The sequence below is a fragment of the Amaranthus tricolor genome, chromosome 1 (genome assembly GCF_026212465.1).
Source record: "Amaranthus tricolor cultivar Red isolate AtriRed21 chromosome 1, ASM2621246v1, whole genome shotgun sequence".
NCBI lineage: Eukaryota > Viridiplantae > Streptophyta > Magnoliopsida > Caryophyllales > Amaranthaceae > Amaranthus > Amaranthus tricolor.
The window spans coordinates 12,013,073-12,031,483 of NC_080047.1; the positions used below are offsets into that span (position 1 = coordinate 12,013,073).

Here is an 18,411-nt window from a genome sequence, read left to right on the forward strand (position 1 = left end):
CTCTCTCTTGAGAAACCGTCTTTTCTAAAGACGGTTAGCCCGTTATGTTAATTTTAAAAAAACTGACGCGTACGTGTAATTGTAATGTGAAAAGTCACATAATATATTTGGAGTTATAACAACATTTATTTGGAGTTATTACATATTATATTTGGTGTTATACCAGCATATATTCGAAGCTATAACAATATATATATTTGAGATTATAACATAATATATATGAGGTTATAACAACATATATTTGTGGTTATAACATATTATATTTGGAGTTATAACATAATATATAGTTCGGTATATAAATTGTCTGTGTTTGAGGGTAAAGTATTTTATAACACCAAATATATTATGTTATAACCTTAAATGTATGTTGTTATAACTTTATATATATTATATTATTACTTCAAATATACATTGTTACAACTCTAAATATATTATGTTATAACCCCAAATATATTATGTTATAACGACAAATATATGTTATAATCCCATATATAAATTATGTTATAATCTCAAATATATATATATATATATATTGTTATAACTTCAAATATATTATGTTATAAAACAAAATAAATTATGTGATAAAACTCAAATATATGCTGATATAACACCAAATATATTATGTTATAACCCCAAATAAATATTGTTATAGCCCCAAATATATTATGTAATTTTTCATACATACGCACGTCAGTTTTTTTTAAATTTACATAATGGGCTGGATTTTTTATAACCTCGAACTAAGAATTGTTGTTCTTGTTTTTACTATTTGTTAGTTATATGAAGTACTCCACCCACAAAAAGATTCTAGAACAAGGGAAACCGCTTCTAAAACTTGGGATTTAGGATGTACGGTGGATCCCTAAAATTTGGGCGAGGCGGAGGACCACGCGGCGGAACCACCGCCGGGAAGAGAAACTCATTCCCACCACCACCACTTCAACGTCCATCTTCTTCCTCCGGCGGCAGAAATTCTCTTTCATTACGCAAACCCTCGTCAGCAACTCCTCCTCCTCCTCCTCCCGAGACTTCCGATGAATCGTTCAGTCTTGTCTCCGGTGATCCTCTCTCTTTTGCTGCCATTATTCGTCTGGCTCCTGATCTTATTGATGAGATCAAACGTCTTGAGTCTCAAGGTGGTGCTGCTCGTATTAAGTTTGATTCTAACCCTACCAATCCTTCTGCTAATGTAAGAATTTATCTATCTTCTGATTCTTTGATGTTCGATTTTGATTTTGTATTTGAGAATTTACGCATTGTGCATAAAATTTTGAGTTTATAGTGTTTGTGTATAGAATTTTATCTTCAATTTAATTTTTTTGTATAAAACTTACATTTTGTTTTTTGAAAAGTAATGAAGTTTTTTAACGTTTGCATAAATTGTGTTGATTAATTCTCAGAATTCAGTAGTACTGCTTGAATCAAAGACGAAAATAATTAGCATTCTGTTGTGGAATTTAATGGGTGGAAGTGTGTCCATTGTGAACCAAAATTAGCAAAGTCATTTTGGACTAATTGTGAATTTATAAATCCAAATTTTGTTTACACTTTGTTTCAGGTGAAACTTGTGTTTAATTTTTTTAATTATGGGAAGAGAAAGAATTAATTAATATTGGATGAAGAGGTGTTATCCTGTGTCGATGGTTTGACTGTCTCAGCTGGCGGAGGTAAACCGGACAGAGTAACTAATCCATGTCGTTATGGCAAAAGGGAGGGGAAAAGTGGTGGTCTGGAAAGGGGGATTGTGTGTCTCTTTTTCCCTATTCATTACGTTAAGGTTTTGGAATTTCAATTTAGCTTTTAAGGGTAGCTTTTATCTTTTGTAATCATAGTTAGCTTCATGACTTAGTTAAGCTATTTTGAGTGCTTCGTAATAACTTCTAATAAATAGCTTTTGGAAAAAAATTATAGCTTTTAGAACCAATTATGAGAAGCTACACGATACCAACACTTTGTTATAGAATAAACAAGAGAACTCAACTAAAAAACTAGTCTAGTAGGTGAGAGAGCTCATTTACTCTATAAATCCCTCATTAGTTGCCTATACAATCGATGTGGGACGAAGTTTGATAACCTTGTGATGGCCTATTTGTCTTTTTATTATAAGTTGATCATTTTCGTATGCTATATACTATGTACTTTATTGTCGTGGTGTCTATTTCTATTTTTAGGAGTTAGCTTAACCGACTTTTAATGCTTGCAACTCTGTTATTTTCTCAGGTTATTGATGTGGGTGGTAAGGAATTTCGATTTACCTGGGCACATGAAATGGGTGGCCTTTGTGACATTTATGAAGAACGTCAGAGTGGTGAAGATGGTAATGGTTTACTTGTTGAATCTGGCTCTGCATGGCGCAAGCTGAATGTGCAGCGTGTCTTAGACGAATCCACTAAGAAGCAAGTGAAGAAGAGATCGGAAGAATATGAGCAAAAACAAAAATCACGCAAGTATGTTGTACAGTGGAATTTATACTATATTAATATGAAGCGTTTGTAGAAGTATATATGTGTGTATACATGTGGACCAACATACAATCACTAATATATATGCTTTCATCTATAGGTATGCATACTTGTATATTCATATCATACTTGGCTGAGACACCTAATCGAATTGATGTTCTCTTACATGTTTATGCATCCAATTTTTTGGTGTTTTTAAGAAGATATTTTTTAAAGTTCTTGTAAGATTCTTGCCTTTTCTTCCCAGCTGTAATCTTTGTTTCTGAATGAAATCAGCCTTAAAGTTTTAGGAACTTCATGTTGATTGTGCTTTTGGTTGCATATTTCTGACCAATGCAAGAACATTGTTAGGGTGCTTTCTGCTTATGCAATTGTGTTTCTTGAATAAATTAATGATTTATGTTCGATTTCAGCAATGTAGGTCTTCTTATCAATTCTATAGAGTGCTCAGATGTGCTTTTTCCATGTAGCATCTCACCGATTTAGGCAGTGTGCCAAATTAAGCTATTCTGTGGTTTAGTGAGTTTATTGATATATTAAAAATTTATCTTATTGGAACCATTATCATTTGAATCATTTTTAAGACTGTACAATTGCTGTTACATACATGGGGCTTCTAGATAGGTGGATTATGTCAATCATATGTACATTTGAGGAGGATTTAATGCTGAATCAATTAATTTTTTTGTCCTGATGCATGCTGAGAAATACTTTCCTTGATTATTAGATTAAATATGATGTGTTTCCTTATTACCTTTCTCTTGTAAGTGATCAAATTGTTCACTTATTTATATTGGTTGTGGTTCTTGATAGGGCTATTGTCTTGGATCAATGCAATCATTCTATGAAGAGTCAAATGCAAGCATTAGCTGCTGCAGAGGGTGAGTATATTCAAATATAAGATTTATGCCCCCTTTCCCTAGGTGCCTAATAAAGTGTAATGAAAGAGTGGAAACGTAGTGTAGTCTGATACGATTAACAAAGTAAGTGCAAATAGGAGATCAATGACATGATCTTACTACAAATCTCAAACCCCCCTCCCTTCCCTCGGTGCCAGTAGTCGTGGGGGGATTATGTTAAATAATAAACTTTTGCGAGAAATACCATTCCTGACTTTTTCTAAAAGACTATAATTTATGTATCATATTGCTAATAATTTTGTTCTAAATGTTTTGTAGCCAGCCCATGGAAGTTTAAAACAAAAAATAAAAGATTTTTTGATCCATCACAAGGTAACTCTATTAGGATGTTTACCTTTATACTTAAAGTTTTCTGTTTTCTAATATAACTTCTGTTCTATTTGATGCTTTTAGTCGGCAGCCAACCTAAGCATGTGAAATCAACTACTGGATTTTCAGCAACTGTTAATGCTAAAGGAAAGCATTCAACTTCACCTCTGCCATCACTACAAAACCAGTCTGTTTCTTTGGGATCTTCTTCTGTAAGGGGTAATGATATGGAAAGTCAAACTGTTGTGAAATACCCTACAACTAACCAAGCAAGGGCAAAAGAAAATACTGTTAGATCTGAGAATGATCTACGGAACTCGCTAATAACATTGCTGAAGGAGAATCCAAAAGGGATGAACTTAAAGGTAGACAAGAGTTAATTTTTTTTCTGAGGGTTTCTTATTACCTGGAATTTTATTGTTTTTGAGTAATTTGCTTTCTCCTTGTTTACTCACCATGATTAGAATCAATAAGGGTTTTCTATTTTTGCATTTTCGTTTATGCGCAGGCACTGGAAAAAGCTGTTGGAGATATGACATCTAATTCTGCCCGCAAACTTGAACCCATCCTTAAAAAAGTGAGTGTAAAATAATTTTATTTTTTATAGGAAAATAGTGAATTTGTGTTTTCTGATGAGATATGCCGTCTTAGATTGCTACTTATGAACCTCCTGGAAGATACATTTTGAAGTCAGCAGTGGAGCTGGAGAAGGTCAAGAGATCAAATTCTGATAGCGGAAGGTAACTCTTGTCCTTGGTCAACTATTCCACTTTTTGTGATTGAATTTATTGCAATAGGAAGACTTATTCTACATACTTCAGCTATGTGGTTAATTAGAACATGTAGGAAGGCCAATAAAATCTGATCTTGGATGTTTATCCTTTACTGTCAGTGAACAACAGTAGTTTTTTAGTGTTGCTTGATTGATTCTTTCGTGTTTCATTATAAGCGATGCCATTATTGGATTTGTTACTGTCATCTTTTCAGCTTCCTGTATTCCTAGTAGCTACCCATCTATATGTTGCTTTCTGTAGTCGGATTGCTCATGTAAATGAGGCTGGTTTTTAAGATTAATTTTAATGGCCTTGGCATGCATTATTTTTTTACTAGTCAATAAAAATAGTTGCAGACTGCAGAGTCTGGTTATAAATTGTTGGAGTCATGAGTCCTTTTCTTAAAATTTCTGTTCCTCAGTTCTCCTGAAGACCATAATCACAAGCAGTTTAGTCTTGAAAACAACAATCATGATGAAGCACAAGCTCCAGATTTGGAATACAATGGTAAACCTCTGGTTGAAAATTTGGAAGAACAGGTGTCAAAAATTGACGAAGAATCAAATATGGTTGAAAAGTATGATGCCTCAAAGCATTTCCCCGAACTTTTTGGCGATGATGAAGCCCCTGAGCACAGTGGAGGGCGAGCAACCAGATCCATTGACAGCAGTGACACTGATACTGATAGTGGCAGTAGTGATAATGACAGTGATAGTCCTAGCCAAAGTAGAAGCAGAAGCCCTGCGAGAAGTGGGAGTGCAAGTAGCAGTGATAGTGATGGTGATGATTCTTCTGCTAACAGCAAAGAGACATCTGATGTGGATGTTGATATTATGAGTGATGGTGACAAAGAACTTACAAATTTACAAGAAAGTGGACATGGGTTATCTACTGCGTCTGTTCCTTGGAGTATGCCTGAATCTTTGGCCCAACAAGCTGGAAGAACTGGAGATCAAGATGGCTATGTTTCTGAGGATGTTGATATTGATATCATTGATGATAATGAAGCTCAACTGGTGGCCCCTCATAATGTTATAACTACAGAGAAATTGAGACCTGTTTCACCTGATCATGATCGAAATCAACCATGTAATGGTACGGATGACAATGAGCAAGTAGATGTGGAAGATGAATTTCAACATGAACGTTGCAGCTCTGTCAAGTCTAGAAGTAAGTCTAAAAGAGGATCTGAAAGCATACAGTTTGAGCATGATGCTGATCATGTCAAAAGATTTAAACCAAATGCTTCTCAGTCAGGACTTTCTAGACATACAGCATCGCATACCTTGGGGAGTCCGGGTCATATAGGCAATGAAGAAAATCGCGAGAGCCATAATGTACAAATGTCAAATCAGCTCAACAGGGATGATGGTCTGAACGGGAATCTACATTCACAGAGAGCATATGACTTTGTTGTCCCTGGAAAATCTGCTGCAGAATCTCTAAAGTCAAGTCGCAGGCTTGCTGCACATCCCTATAAGACTGAAACTTCAGATAAAGTTGTCAAGAATCCTTCAAATATGGGGGTAGATCCAAAACTCTTGGAGACAAATGCTTATACACAGGAAGGTCCTTTGAAACAGGAAGACAAGGGTTACCGAGAGGCTCAAGATGAAGAGGATAGTTCAAATAAGAAAGCAAATGGAAAGTTCGAAGAAAGTCCTCTTATCCAGAAACCTTCATCACGACTGGAGTCCCATTATAGAAAGCATAGCGAACGAGATAGAAAATCTCATTCACTGGGAAATTTTTCACAGGATAGGAAGTATTCACTGAAGGATAGTGGTAAGGCTGATTTTGATAGGTCTCCCGCTGACAAGAGAAGTCTCCAAAGAGAACAGTCGGACCTGGAGTTGGGTGAACTTCGTGAGACCTTTTCTGAGGAGCCAGACGGGGCTAAACGACAGTTTGAGAGAGTGGGCTCTTTCAAGAAATCAGAGACGAAAGTAGGCTTCTCAGGTTTCCGGAGCACAGAGTCGAAAGGTAAACCTGTGAGCACGTCGATCGTAGATCCTGGGAACACTTCTTCACCAAATGCTAGAGTAGCTTCTAATAATTTAGATGGTTCATTGAGAAGGAGGTCTCCAGTTTCCTATGCAGAAGATAATTCTCATCTTCATGGGGCTATGCAATCTCAACAGTCTAGGAATGGTCATGCTGAAGTTGAGTCCCTGCCTAAGAAAGTAGTGGATCGTAGCAGATTGGGAAATACTGAGGCCGTTGCTAATCAGGGAACGGATGCTGAAGGTTGTGGAGAGACGCAAAAAAAATCACATATCAGTTCTCAACGAGAAGACTTTAGACAGGAATTTGGTTCACACAAGGGAAAGGGAAGCAAGCCTAGGAAATATAACACATCTAAAGAAGCTAATGAGAATAGACGGAAAGATGTTTCAAACATTAGGGGTCGTAAGGAAAAGCGCAAAAGGAGTGAATCTTCAGACGATAATACTTCATACTCGAAGTATGAAAAAGAAGAGCCAGAGCTGAAAGCTCCTATCAAAAGTTTCTCCCAGTAAGTACTTATTGCACTTTTCTTTTATGCATCTTTTTTCTGATGGTTTTGTTGTACTATTAAACCTTTTTGGTGTTATAGAGTTTCTTCATTGATGCCCCTCTAATTGGTGTCTTTAGGTATGAGGAATATGTTCAAGAGTACCGCGAGAAGTATGAAAGTTACTGTTCAGTTAATAAAATCTTGGAGAGGGACAGGTATGGTCTGCTATACATAATACAACCCCCATAGCCCTCTTTCACCTCTAGAGCAACTGTGATTTGTTGTCGAATTTTTCTTGTTTATAGACTTTCCCTGATTATGTTGTTTTTGTGTGTTTTTGAAGGAATGAATTTCAGAAGCTTGGAATGGCCCTTGATAGTGCCAAAGGTAGAGATACAGAAAAATACAAAGAGATTGTGGCGCAGCTTAGAGCAAGCTATAAACGGTGTGGAGCGGTATGTATTTATGATTTATGTACATTTCCCAGAGTTGATTTCTCTCTTGCTGTTTGAAAGACTGAATATGTCATTGACTTGACAACATTGTCAATTTAGTTAATAGAATTATAAATACTGATAATTGCAAACCAGAACCTTGAAGTGTTAAAATTTGTATCTCCTATTTTATGATCTATAGAGATGTGAATGACTAATCGGAGTGTGCTGTTCTGCATAGATTACTTTGTTTTTCTTTAGTATTATTGGCCTAACTGATTAATGAAATATAATGATTAGTGTTGTGACAGGGGTGAGTGCCCTCTGCTGTATATACCCCACGGTTTTATAATTCTTTCCCTTATTGTACCAAAGAAAGCTTCGTAATAGGGAATTAGGAAAAAACTGGGAGAGGTTAGGGAAGAAGAAAATTTTGAAAGCTGGGCAGTGAAGAAACGATTTACTAGAAGAAGAAAGTGAATGTGAGCTATTGGAATCAAAGTGAATTGGAAAGAACACTAATAGGAAATGGAGGGAGTAGTTACTAGCTTGTGGATCTTGCTTTTAGCTGCTGTAGAAGAAATAATATTTGGAAGAAAGGTCAAATGTGGTGTCTCTTTGTATAGTCCTCTTAGGCTCTTGTTTTGAAAAGCATGATAAACTCCAGCTTTACTAATTCTTTGTTTTTAAAGGACTTTTAGTTTCTTGTCCGGTTTGATCAATTGAATATCTTGTGACATCTCATCAACTATCCGCATGCTCCTAGACCCTAGTGTTCGATTCTTTTCCTGTAAATTTCACAATGTGCAAGTTTCTGAATTTATTTTTGAATGATGACCCTCTGCAGCGGCATAAGCGGCTAAAGAAAATATTTCTCGTGCTTCATGAAGAGTTAAAGGTAAGACTGCATTTTACTTTTCCATCTTAAACTACTCGTAATGCCCCTGATGTTCTTTTGCTTACCAGTGTATAATGTTCATTGCAGCATCTCAAACAGATGATTTTGGATTTTGCTGCAGACTATATGCGAGATTGAGATGCTTGGGAATGTTTGTAAATGAACGCCATGACTTGCGCCTTAAAATTTTTTAGCTGTAGATATGTCCATAGATAGAAGATAATGCCGAGGCGTCAATGGAGCTCAAGGAGATGTCGAAATTTATAATGCAATTGAGTTGTATATGTTTATATGATTCAATAACCAAGGTTATTGAACATTTTGGAGATGAATTCCCATGTAGCCTTCATTTTTATTTGCTGCTGAAAATAATTGGCCGTCCATTGCGGTTTTATTCACGTAATCTTGGTTCTTTTAAGTTCAATTATTGCCGAATGGCTATATTTTTGTTAAATAACTTGCATAATCATCTTGTAAATTAGTAATGGGCTGATTATGAAGATGATGTTTTTCACAATTCCAATACTTCTATACTTTAGAAACCTTCTTGAAGTTCAAAATTGTATTTTAGAAGTAGACACCATTGATTGACCTTGAGGAGTATGATGTTGATGAGCCGAATAAAAATTCGACTTTAATATGATTGATGGATTGAAGTCAATTGATATTCTATTTGATTTGAATATTATATGACATGCATTTGATCTAATTTGGTATTAATTCGACCCTCAATTGTCCGACCTAATAGGAATCGGAAAAATTCTCTTTACGTGGTAAATTGTTCACATAAGATAAAATTAACTATTGCGGATATAATGATTATACATTTCTTATTCACTAATTATGTATAAAAAGTATATTTAATTATTATCAATTAATTATTAATTTTTATTTTATGTGGGTAAACTATCCCGTAATTATATGTAATTATGTTAATAGGAATCATTTTTGAATTAGTCAATGGATTATCAGACTTATATAGCGCAAATTGGACTTGGACTTGAGCTTGACCGTTGGTATATATTTGACGTAAAATTTATATTGCACGTATATAAGAAAAAGGTGTTAGCAGGGGTGGATCCATGCTCCTATCCATCGTTTTCCTTACCGATTTCAGGTAACACTCCTTCTACTTGCATCTAAAATTAAATGATGATTGTGCTTGGCTTTTTGAAAAACTTTCTACTTGATTTTTGCGTTTCTTTTTGAAAAAGTAATTATAATAATATATGAACTCTGTTTTCATATCTCCTTTTTAAATAGAATTTACGAATTTTAGTGTTAAATTTTTGTTTTGATTTTTATTGATCTGTATGAAAAAATATATTAATGTGGGATCTTGATAAATTGGTCTCAATATATATTTTGTAAATAGGAAAAATAGCCTAGAGTAATACAATCTTTTCATGATTTTCCTACAATAATCTCACCTATTATAACAGGAAAAAAAGATAAATCAAAATAAAATGTCGAAAAAAAATTTTATTTGTTTTATTATTCAGAATTTTTTATGTAAATTTTCAAATTTTTTTCTCTATTTTTACATTAATTTTTAGTTTACTTTTTTGGTGGTTTACCTATTATAACAGGTTATTGAGTTACCTAAGTTTACTCTAGGAAAATACCCATAAAGTTGAGATTATTCATGGTTAATCAATAGGTGAGATTATTGTAGGAAACTCATGAAAAAGTTGGATTATTCTGGGTAATACTTCCTTCTAAATATCAATTTTTAAAATTTTTAGAAATTCAAAATTAAAATTATTTAACTTTTAAGTTTGCATTGAAACCTAAAAGAACAAAAATAATAAATAAAAATAAAAGGAGTAGCATATACTAAGACATAACATGGTCAAAGTCTCATATATTACATAGTGTTTAAACAACTACCTCAATACAAACAATACAAAAGATTTTCGGGGAGACATATATCAATTTGGGGTGAAATATCTTGTTCAAAGAGTGGGACGTGTTTTAAGTCAAAATTGCCATTAAAAAACATCACACCTAAAGTTGAATTATTTCAAAATACAATTCAATTCAAATTAATTCAAAATATTAATTCAAAATATCACACCTGACTTAACATGATTTGATATATAATCAACTCAAAACATCCAAGTATAAATCAATTCAATTCAAATTAATTGTAAATACATCTAATTTAAATAAAACCTTCGATTTAACCCGATATAACATAAAATCTAATATAGTCTTGAAGAGAACTTATTTCAAAACGAATTATCCACTAACCACCTATTTGGCTATTGATATGGTGAGAATGATAAAAAAAAACATTGTCAAAAAGCTTGTAAAATTATTTGACAATATTTTTTTAACGTGTTCATTTTTTTTCTAAAAATTTATTTAGATACATTTTTACTTAAAAAGGTGACATTAGGTACTCCTGTCTGTTGTGTGCTACTCATTTACCATTTTGAGAACTTTCTCAACTAAATTATGCAAAATGAGTAAGACAAGATAAAAAAACATAAATTCTAAAGAAAAGAACATATATTATTTAAGATAAGAGCTTCATTATCCCGAGAATAATAACACTCATTTCATCAATTTAATTTACTTTTTATTACCACCGTTTAATATAAAAATATTTAATTAAATATTCAAAATAAAAAAGAAGAAACAGTCTTGACATGTATCAGATTGTAGGCAAAAATTTTCCTGCCATTTCTTCAAGTTAATATGGTAGAAAAAGATTGACTTTTATAATTTATTTCTTAATACAGTAAATATGAAACCATACCTTTCTTATTTCCATAATAAAAGTGGGTAAATATGTCTATACAACTCTTAATTAATTATTCATTTCTTATTAGAGCATCTATAATCTATAAAATCTACTAAAGAAGAAACAATCTTGACACGTGTCAGAGTGTACGCAAAAAATTTTCCACCCATTTTTCAAGTTAATATGTTAGAAAAAGATTGACTTTTATAATTCATCTCTTAATATAGTTTATATGAAACTACACCTTTTTTATTTCCATGATAAAAGTGGGTAAATATGTCTATACAACTCTTAATTAATCATTCATTTCTTATTAGAGCATCTATAATCTATATTTATAAATCTATCTATAAAACTACTAAAGAAGAAACAGTCTTAACACATGTCAGACTGTAGGTAAAAAAATTTTCTGCCCATTCTTAACACCTTTCTTATTTCCATGATAAAAGTGGGTAAATAAGTAATCTTCAAATTTTTTATACAAGTATATAATTAAATAAGAATATTATTTCAATCTCCGTGTAAAGGACTGGATATATATCTAGTGCATCAGCATCACCTTTGGAAAGTTCTACGCGGCAAACCATCATTATTTCACGGCAACTGATGCGCCTTTTACGTCGTCCTGCATGAGCGCCAATTTTTTAGTTTAAGACCTTTCCATGCGTCAAGCTCTCAACTTTTGTCGCTCACGCATTACGCACTACGCACTACGCACTACGCACTACGCACTACTCTTTTCTTCTCGGTTAATTTGACAAATGAAACGGTGAATAAAGAATTGAATATGATTGATTAAAATAGTGATATATTTAGAATAAGTGGTGACTAATGTCAAAAAATAAAAATTGACATATTTATTAAAATGAACTAAAACGAGGCAAATTTATTGAGATGAAGGAGTTTTCCTAAATTTGTTTGCACATCCAATTATGTCATTGAAAATTCAGTCTTAGGTCTGCCTAAGTTATGTCTTATGTTATTCAATTGAGGTGTACTAGTTTAAGTACGTCTGCCTAAGTTATGTCTAATATTTATTTTAAATAGTCTTCATTGTTCGATGAAGTAACAGTTCAAGTATTGTTTTAGCGATACAAATGGTTATTTTAAAACGTTAAAAATTGTAACATTTTGAAATAAATAGTAGCCATTTAAATTTTTTCTATATTTTTCTCAATAAATTATACTCCAACGGTTACCATACTCGTTATTTACCAAACAATATTGCTGATTTACACTACTGAGTTAACAACAAAATATCACTAGTTTAACTACTTAGATATAATCCATATAGCTACAGTTACTTAAACTGTTAACAACTATCCACAACTACAACTACTTAGACTGTTAGACCGCCAACAACCTCCCAAGCATCTACAATGCGGCGAATAGGCCCTAAAAATCTATTAATATCGAATTGTATAATATTCCCTCCAATTCAATATTCTTGTCCCATTTAATTTTTTTTGCATTATTCATCGATAACTCTTTATGTTATTTTCTTCTTAATCTATAAGTTAAACATAGTCAAGTGAAAACTTATTTAATTCGTTTGATCAAAGCAAATATAATCATTATCAACTTTTCATAATTTTTATTTTGCGCAATATTTAGAATTGAATTAATCTCTTGGCTGACAAGCATACAAAAAGCAATGAAACAATAATAGCGAATTTAAGGGAGTATATAAAACAGAAGAATAGTAGTTGAATCGATAAAGACACATATAAAGCTTAGTGTTTAGACTACTCTATACGTACTAGTATTCTGAATTCGCTTGTTATCATACCATCATCCTTTAATTTATTATTAGTAGTTTAAGTGTATGATGTTCATACGTAGCATTCAACTTAAAGTTTTGTAAAGTGTGACATCAATGAAATTAAGCTAAGCAAGCACCAAGTGATTGATAAGTTAAGGGGTGTCCATTATTATTATTATTATTATTATTATTATTATTATCATTATTATTATTATTATTATTATTATTATTATTATTATTATGATGTTGCATTTGAGCCACGTCGTTTCCCAATAAGATCTAACAAACCTAAATACAATTTGCTTCCAACTTTTGACAAGTTTCTATAGTTTCCATTTTTATAGAGATTGGATTTTGAAAACATTATTGTGAAATTTATCGATCATCAAAAGAGGTAGATGCATCCAATAATAACGAATATTGGATGAATTGAAAGACTAATGAACCTCTCTTTGATGGAGAAGAATAAGAAAGTTATGAGAAAAATAGAGCACATATTAATGGACTCAAAACTTAAAAGCAAGAATACAAGGATTTTATAAGGTGTTTTACTGTGTTTTATTAATGATTCACCAATACAAGTATGAAATAATGCTTATTAAAACTTGAACTCAACTCTCAAGTTTAAAGTTTCCCCTTTAATGAAAACTTACTCTGTTACAAAAAAGAACCAATCTCTTAGATCTCACGCCCTAGTTGCTCTCTACGTAATAGTCTACACACTAATTTCGATGATGGTTTAGGTCTATATTTGGGTCCCTAAATCAAAAGAATAACCCTAGGACAAGTACCTAAACTTTCCTGGCCCCCCAAGTATTGAGCTAACGGAAACTTGATATTGCCCTTGCACAGGCCGCTCCAACAAGCTAGCACATCTTCCGCATATTACTGCCGTCTTTTGATGCTCTCCTTGTTCAAGGCACCTTTGATGTATGGGAGGTTCTAAGCATGTTCAACGTGTTCACTGCATAGGGCCCCAAAAAATAAGGGTCTCAATATTTAATTACGTTGTATATGTTAAATGTTTAGAGGTACAAAGTTGTTAGAAAAAAATCATAATTTTTAAAATTATACATGGGCTTTAAAGAATTTGTTAATTTTTTCCCAGGCTGATGCACCCATTATCTCGTTCAAGGCACATCCTATGATCCTTCTTGTGTATTTTCTTGCCTTATTCAATGTACCTCTTATTTTGTTCAAGGCATCCTCCATGTACCCTTTGATCACTTTTATGTATTGATCAAAACTTCAAACTCCGATCTCATGCTCTATTGCACATCTATAATCTTCTTCTTGTGTACAAGTCATTTAATGGACAATAAGATTATCAAAATCATCTCCCAAGATGGGAGGATGAATAAATTAATTTATTAAATGGAGAAGCTTTAGAAAAAGTAAAACAAGATGTAGATCCAAGAGAAGTTATAAATAATAGCCTTATAGTAATAGGAGTGAAAAATTATTCTAGGAGTTAGAATTTGTATGTAAATAACTAATTTGTTTTCTAGTTTTACCACATATATACTAATTTAGTCTGTCTAATTAAAGTTGTCTTATTAATATTTCTGGATAATATCATTTATAATATCACTTAAACCTATTTTCTTTGTTCTCATTTGATATTCTTAGTGCATGTATTTGAGGCTCAATATCTATAAATACATTTCTTAAAAAATTATAAAAAATATATGTAATAAAATTATATATCTAGTAATTTAGTCAAATCTATCTATCTACCTACTCTAATTAATATATAATAATTTAAACTAGAAACCACTTTATTACATATTACACTGGCAACAAAAACTTTTTCCTCCTAAAATATTAAAGATATTTAAGGTATTATACATCAAAATAATCTATTTTTTTAAATTCCTTTATATTTTGAAGTGTGTAATTAAGGTAATATAAATATTAATAATTGAAGTAATTTGCAAACTTGAATAAACTAGATCAAGTTATTTTTTAATTAGGGCAAGTTCTATATCTTTTATGCACATTAAAATTATATGAATCAGTATTTTTAAAAATAACTAGTGTTAAACTCTTGCTAATGCGCTATATTTTTAATAATATGAGATTTTTTTTTGTTTTGAAATAGATTAAAACTTAATTTAATTTAGATGCCTTTGTTTTGGATGACATTTAAAGTATAAAAGGATATATACCATTTACATATACTATATAAATGAGTGGACATATACCAAATTGGTATAAACGTACAAAAGCAAGTACATAACGCAGCAAAATGCGTATCTTTGTGTATATGATATATTTGAGTGTTATGAGTGATGAAATGAACATGTAGTCTCTATTATAATTAGAGGGAGTTGCATGTAGGGAGAAAGTAGTTGAAAATTTATTTTCTTATTTTCTCTCCTCTCTTAAAATACTTATATTCTTATTTTTTCTTCTTTTCATGAATACTCAAAGAGAGTTATAAAATCTTTATATATTTTCTGTTTCATCATAGGCGGAACTTAGTGGGGGCGGGTAGAGGCTTCGCCCCTCCGAAATTCTCGGCAATTTTTATTTAGTATACAACAGTCATTTTATATTTTTTATAATTTTAGCCCAATAAATAAAACAACACAATTAATGTAAGAGAATAATTGAACAAAAAAAAAATCTTATGAGTAATAATAGAATATCAAATTAGAAATGAAATTATCATTTAACAACTGGAAAAAAAAAGAACAAAGCAATTGGGAGAAATCGACAAAATAAAAAATTAAGCTTACCATCCACAATTTAAGGATAAAGGTTTGTTTTATATTTTTAATTGAATTTTCTTATTTTTTTTAAAAATTAGTTTGAATAAGAGTACTTGATTCACTAAAAACCCATACAATAAAACAATCAATTATGAAGATAGTAAAGACAAGACGTGGTAATAAAATGGGCGACGATTTTTTTGCTAATAGTTTAGTAATATACATTTAGAGAGAAATAGTAAAGACATATAGTGTAATGAGATTATAGATAATTTTAAAGTGCTAAAGAACGTCAGCTTTATTTTGATTCAAAATTTATGTTATAATTTTTTGTTGCATTAATTGGCTATATATTAATGTTCATCAATTTTTTTTATCTACGCACCCCCTAAAATTTTGTTCAAGTTTCGCTACTGACAGTTTCATAATCTACAAAAAAATTTAATCATTTCACTCTATTCGCTTTGTACTAAGATTTAGTGTAGTTGTTTGTACCTCATTGTGAATTTCATGAACATTTTCTAGTACCATCATGGGAGAAATACCACAATAAAAAAGTTTTCATACGCCTACAACTTGTATCAAGTTTTCGAGTAACACATATTGTTGCAAATTAATCTTTAAATTTTGTCCATTTTAAAAATTAATAAAGTCGGGAGTTCCATTGCCATCTAGTGAAAATATACAAATTTGTTCGTTGTAATATATAATGTATTTACATTATATTACTATTTACTACTCCATATGTTCTATGATTTAATTTAAAGTAGTTTAAAACACTACTTTTATATTTAAAGATAGATACGTAACATTGAAAAAAAATTCTAAAACAATTACATATATATATATATACACACATATATATATATACATATTTATATATAATATATATACAAAGGATAGATTACAAATAACAACAATAGCTGGTTTGCCCGAGTGGTTAAGGGGGCAGACTTAAGATCTGCTGCACATAAGTGCGCGTGGGTTCGAACCCCACAGCCAGCATACTTTAATATATCTTTCATCAATAAATAAATTTTTTAAAAAATGTCACCTAAAATAGAGCTAATTCCCGGAATATTGCGTAAAAAAAAAAAAAATTCCCACTTTACATAATTTGGGAAAGTATTTCCCACAATACCGTCCACGTGGAAAAGTTTTTTTTTAAATTTTTTCAGACAAAACCGCCACTTGAGATGGCGGTTTGCCTTAAGCAGAAAAACGCCACATGAAGTAGCGGTTTGGTCAAGGCAAACCGCCATCTCATGTGGCGGTTTGGTCCCGCTTGTACTTGGAATTTTATTTATTTATTTTTTCTTTCATTTTAAAATAGTGAACGCAACATGCATTAAAGTAGTTCAATACCATCTATTCCATAATAATCAATTACGAACCGGCTTGTTTTGGAAAAAATAATTATGAAAATAATACAAAGATATATTACAATTATGAAAACTCATACAAGAAGTTCAAGTCATATAAGAATATACAAAGTTTGTTAAACTACAACCCCCGGCCCCTTTTGTTTTGCGCACCGGTGGATGATGATGGTGTGAACTCGTCAACCTCCGCAATGACATTAAGAGCAGGAGCTCGTCGTTGACTAGCACGCTGATATGTGATAATCCTTTGCGGAGGCGATGGATGTGGCGGAGGAGTGTTGATGGAAGACGGGGGAACGAACGACGACATAGTAGCGGATGTCGATGGCGATCTGGAAGACCGACCTCGAGTAGATGAACGCTGGCGGCCTCTTGTGGACCGAGAACTGGATCCTCCGGAAGAGCTACCTCGATGGGCTGAACTCCTTGGAGAAGGAGTGTGGAATGCGTCATCTACCTCGCCAATGACGGGTGGAGTCGGTATGAGGTACTCATAACCCGCCTGACTCAATGCATCGGTCAACGACGCGTTAATGGAGCCTAAGGTCTGAGAACATAGCCGATACCCCACGTCAACTGGCGATGTAGCGGCCCCTTGAATCGTGTCATTACATTGTATGAGTACCGATCGGATGCGCTCAGCCTGTTTGTTATCATTATATTGTTAAAAGAGTTACTTAAAACTATTACTATTTGTTATGAGTGTTGAAAGAAAACGTACCAGTAACGTAGATGTCGGATGGTAATGTGATCCTGGCTGCGCAAATGCGGTGTTCGCTAGGCGTAATATGGAGATGCGCCTGTACCAACTCATGTACATAGCAGAGCTATGACCTGTGAAGTTATCTCTTCCAACCAATGTAGATGCTCGGTCGTTCCACGCATCTACATGCGATCTATGTCGTACGAGGTAGTTCTTGTCCCCAGTCCTCCGATCGATCGCATGTAGTTGAGGTTGGGTGTCACAGGCTTGCGAAATTACCTGCTCCAAACCGAATTGACGCATGACACGATCCGGGAGATGTAGCTCGACGATGTCAAAGCAAATAAGAGGACAGCGTGATCTCCAAATCTCGTGGCCCGATGTACATATGTGCGGTAGAGCTTCCATCTTAGCCGCTGTGTAAGGCTGCCATGTCATCTGTAATACAAATCAATATGCTTAGTAATGTATACAATTTATTCATAACTAATACAAATAGTAAATGTTCCTAACCTGCTCGTCCCGTTGTCGATCTAGTGCGTCCCTGTAGTAGACGAGAGTATGTGGGGAGTGGGATCTCGAAAGATATACGCGAAGCCAGCTGCAAACAAATAAACATTGATTAACATTTTCATCTATCATAAAATAGTGAAATTATGAATTTGAATAGTGAATTGAGTGTTGCTACCTTACTGCCAAAGGATCCATCCCGCACCGATGCTGTGACCCTAATATCGGTTCAAAATCATCCGCGTTATCTTCCTGATCATGTTGCCCATCCGGTCGAACCGTCCGAATAATGGGCCTT

General features: G+C 33.0%; 2 protein-coding genes and 1 non-coding gene across 4 annotated transcripts; 2 read left to right on the forward strand and 1 right to left on the reverse strand.

Moving 5' to 3' along the window:
- The first annotated feature begins 761 nt into the window (after positions 1-761).
- On the forward strand, positions 762-8,845 carry LOC130800575 (uncharacterized). Of its 2 annotated transcripts, XM_057664149.1 has the most exons (12): positions 762-1,189; positions 2,221-2,447; positions 3,276-3,343; positions 3,641-3,694; positions 3,776-4,056; positions 4,200-4,268; positions 4,343-4,431; positions 4,886-6,979; positions 7,099-7,176; positions 7,305-7,416; positions 8,243-8,293; positions 8,381-8,845. In XM_057664149.1, exons 1-12 carry the CDS (start codon positions 848-850, stop codon positions 8,429-8,431), a joined length of 3,516 nt encoding a protein of 1,171 aa, XP_057520132.1. In that variant the 5' UTR covers positions 762-847; the 3' UTR covers positions 8,432-8,845. The 2 variants fall into 2 exon arrangements, with proteins under 2 accessions (XP_057520132.1, XP_057520133.1); XM_057664150.1 differs by lacking the exon at positions 762-1,189 and having other exon boundaries at positions 2,309-2,447; positions 3,645-3,694.
- Positions 8,846-15,968: 7,123 nt separating this feature from the next.
- On the reverse strand, positions 15,969-18,349 carry LOC130828705 (serine/threonine-protein phosphatase 7 long form homolog). Its single transcript, XM_057694684.1, has 5 exons — positions 18,292-18,349; positions 18,117-18,204; positions 17,622-18,041; positions 17,036-17,543; positions 15,969-16,039 (listed from the first exon to the last, which is right to left on the reverse strand). The coding sequence occupies exons 1-5, from the start codon at positions 18,309-18,311 to the stop codon at positions 15,969-15,971; spliced, it is 1,107 nt and encodes a 368-aa protein (XP_057550667.1). The 5' UTR covers positions 18,312-18,349.
- On the forward strand, positions 16,441-16,523 carry TRNAL-UAA (transfer RNA leucine (anticodon UAA)). Its single transcript has one exon. It is a non-coding gene; the product is annotated as a tRNA-Leu (tRNA).
- Positions 18,350-18,411: the final 62 nt, after the last annotated feature.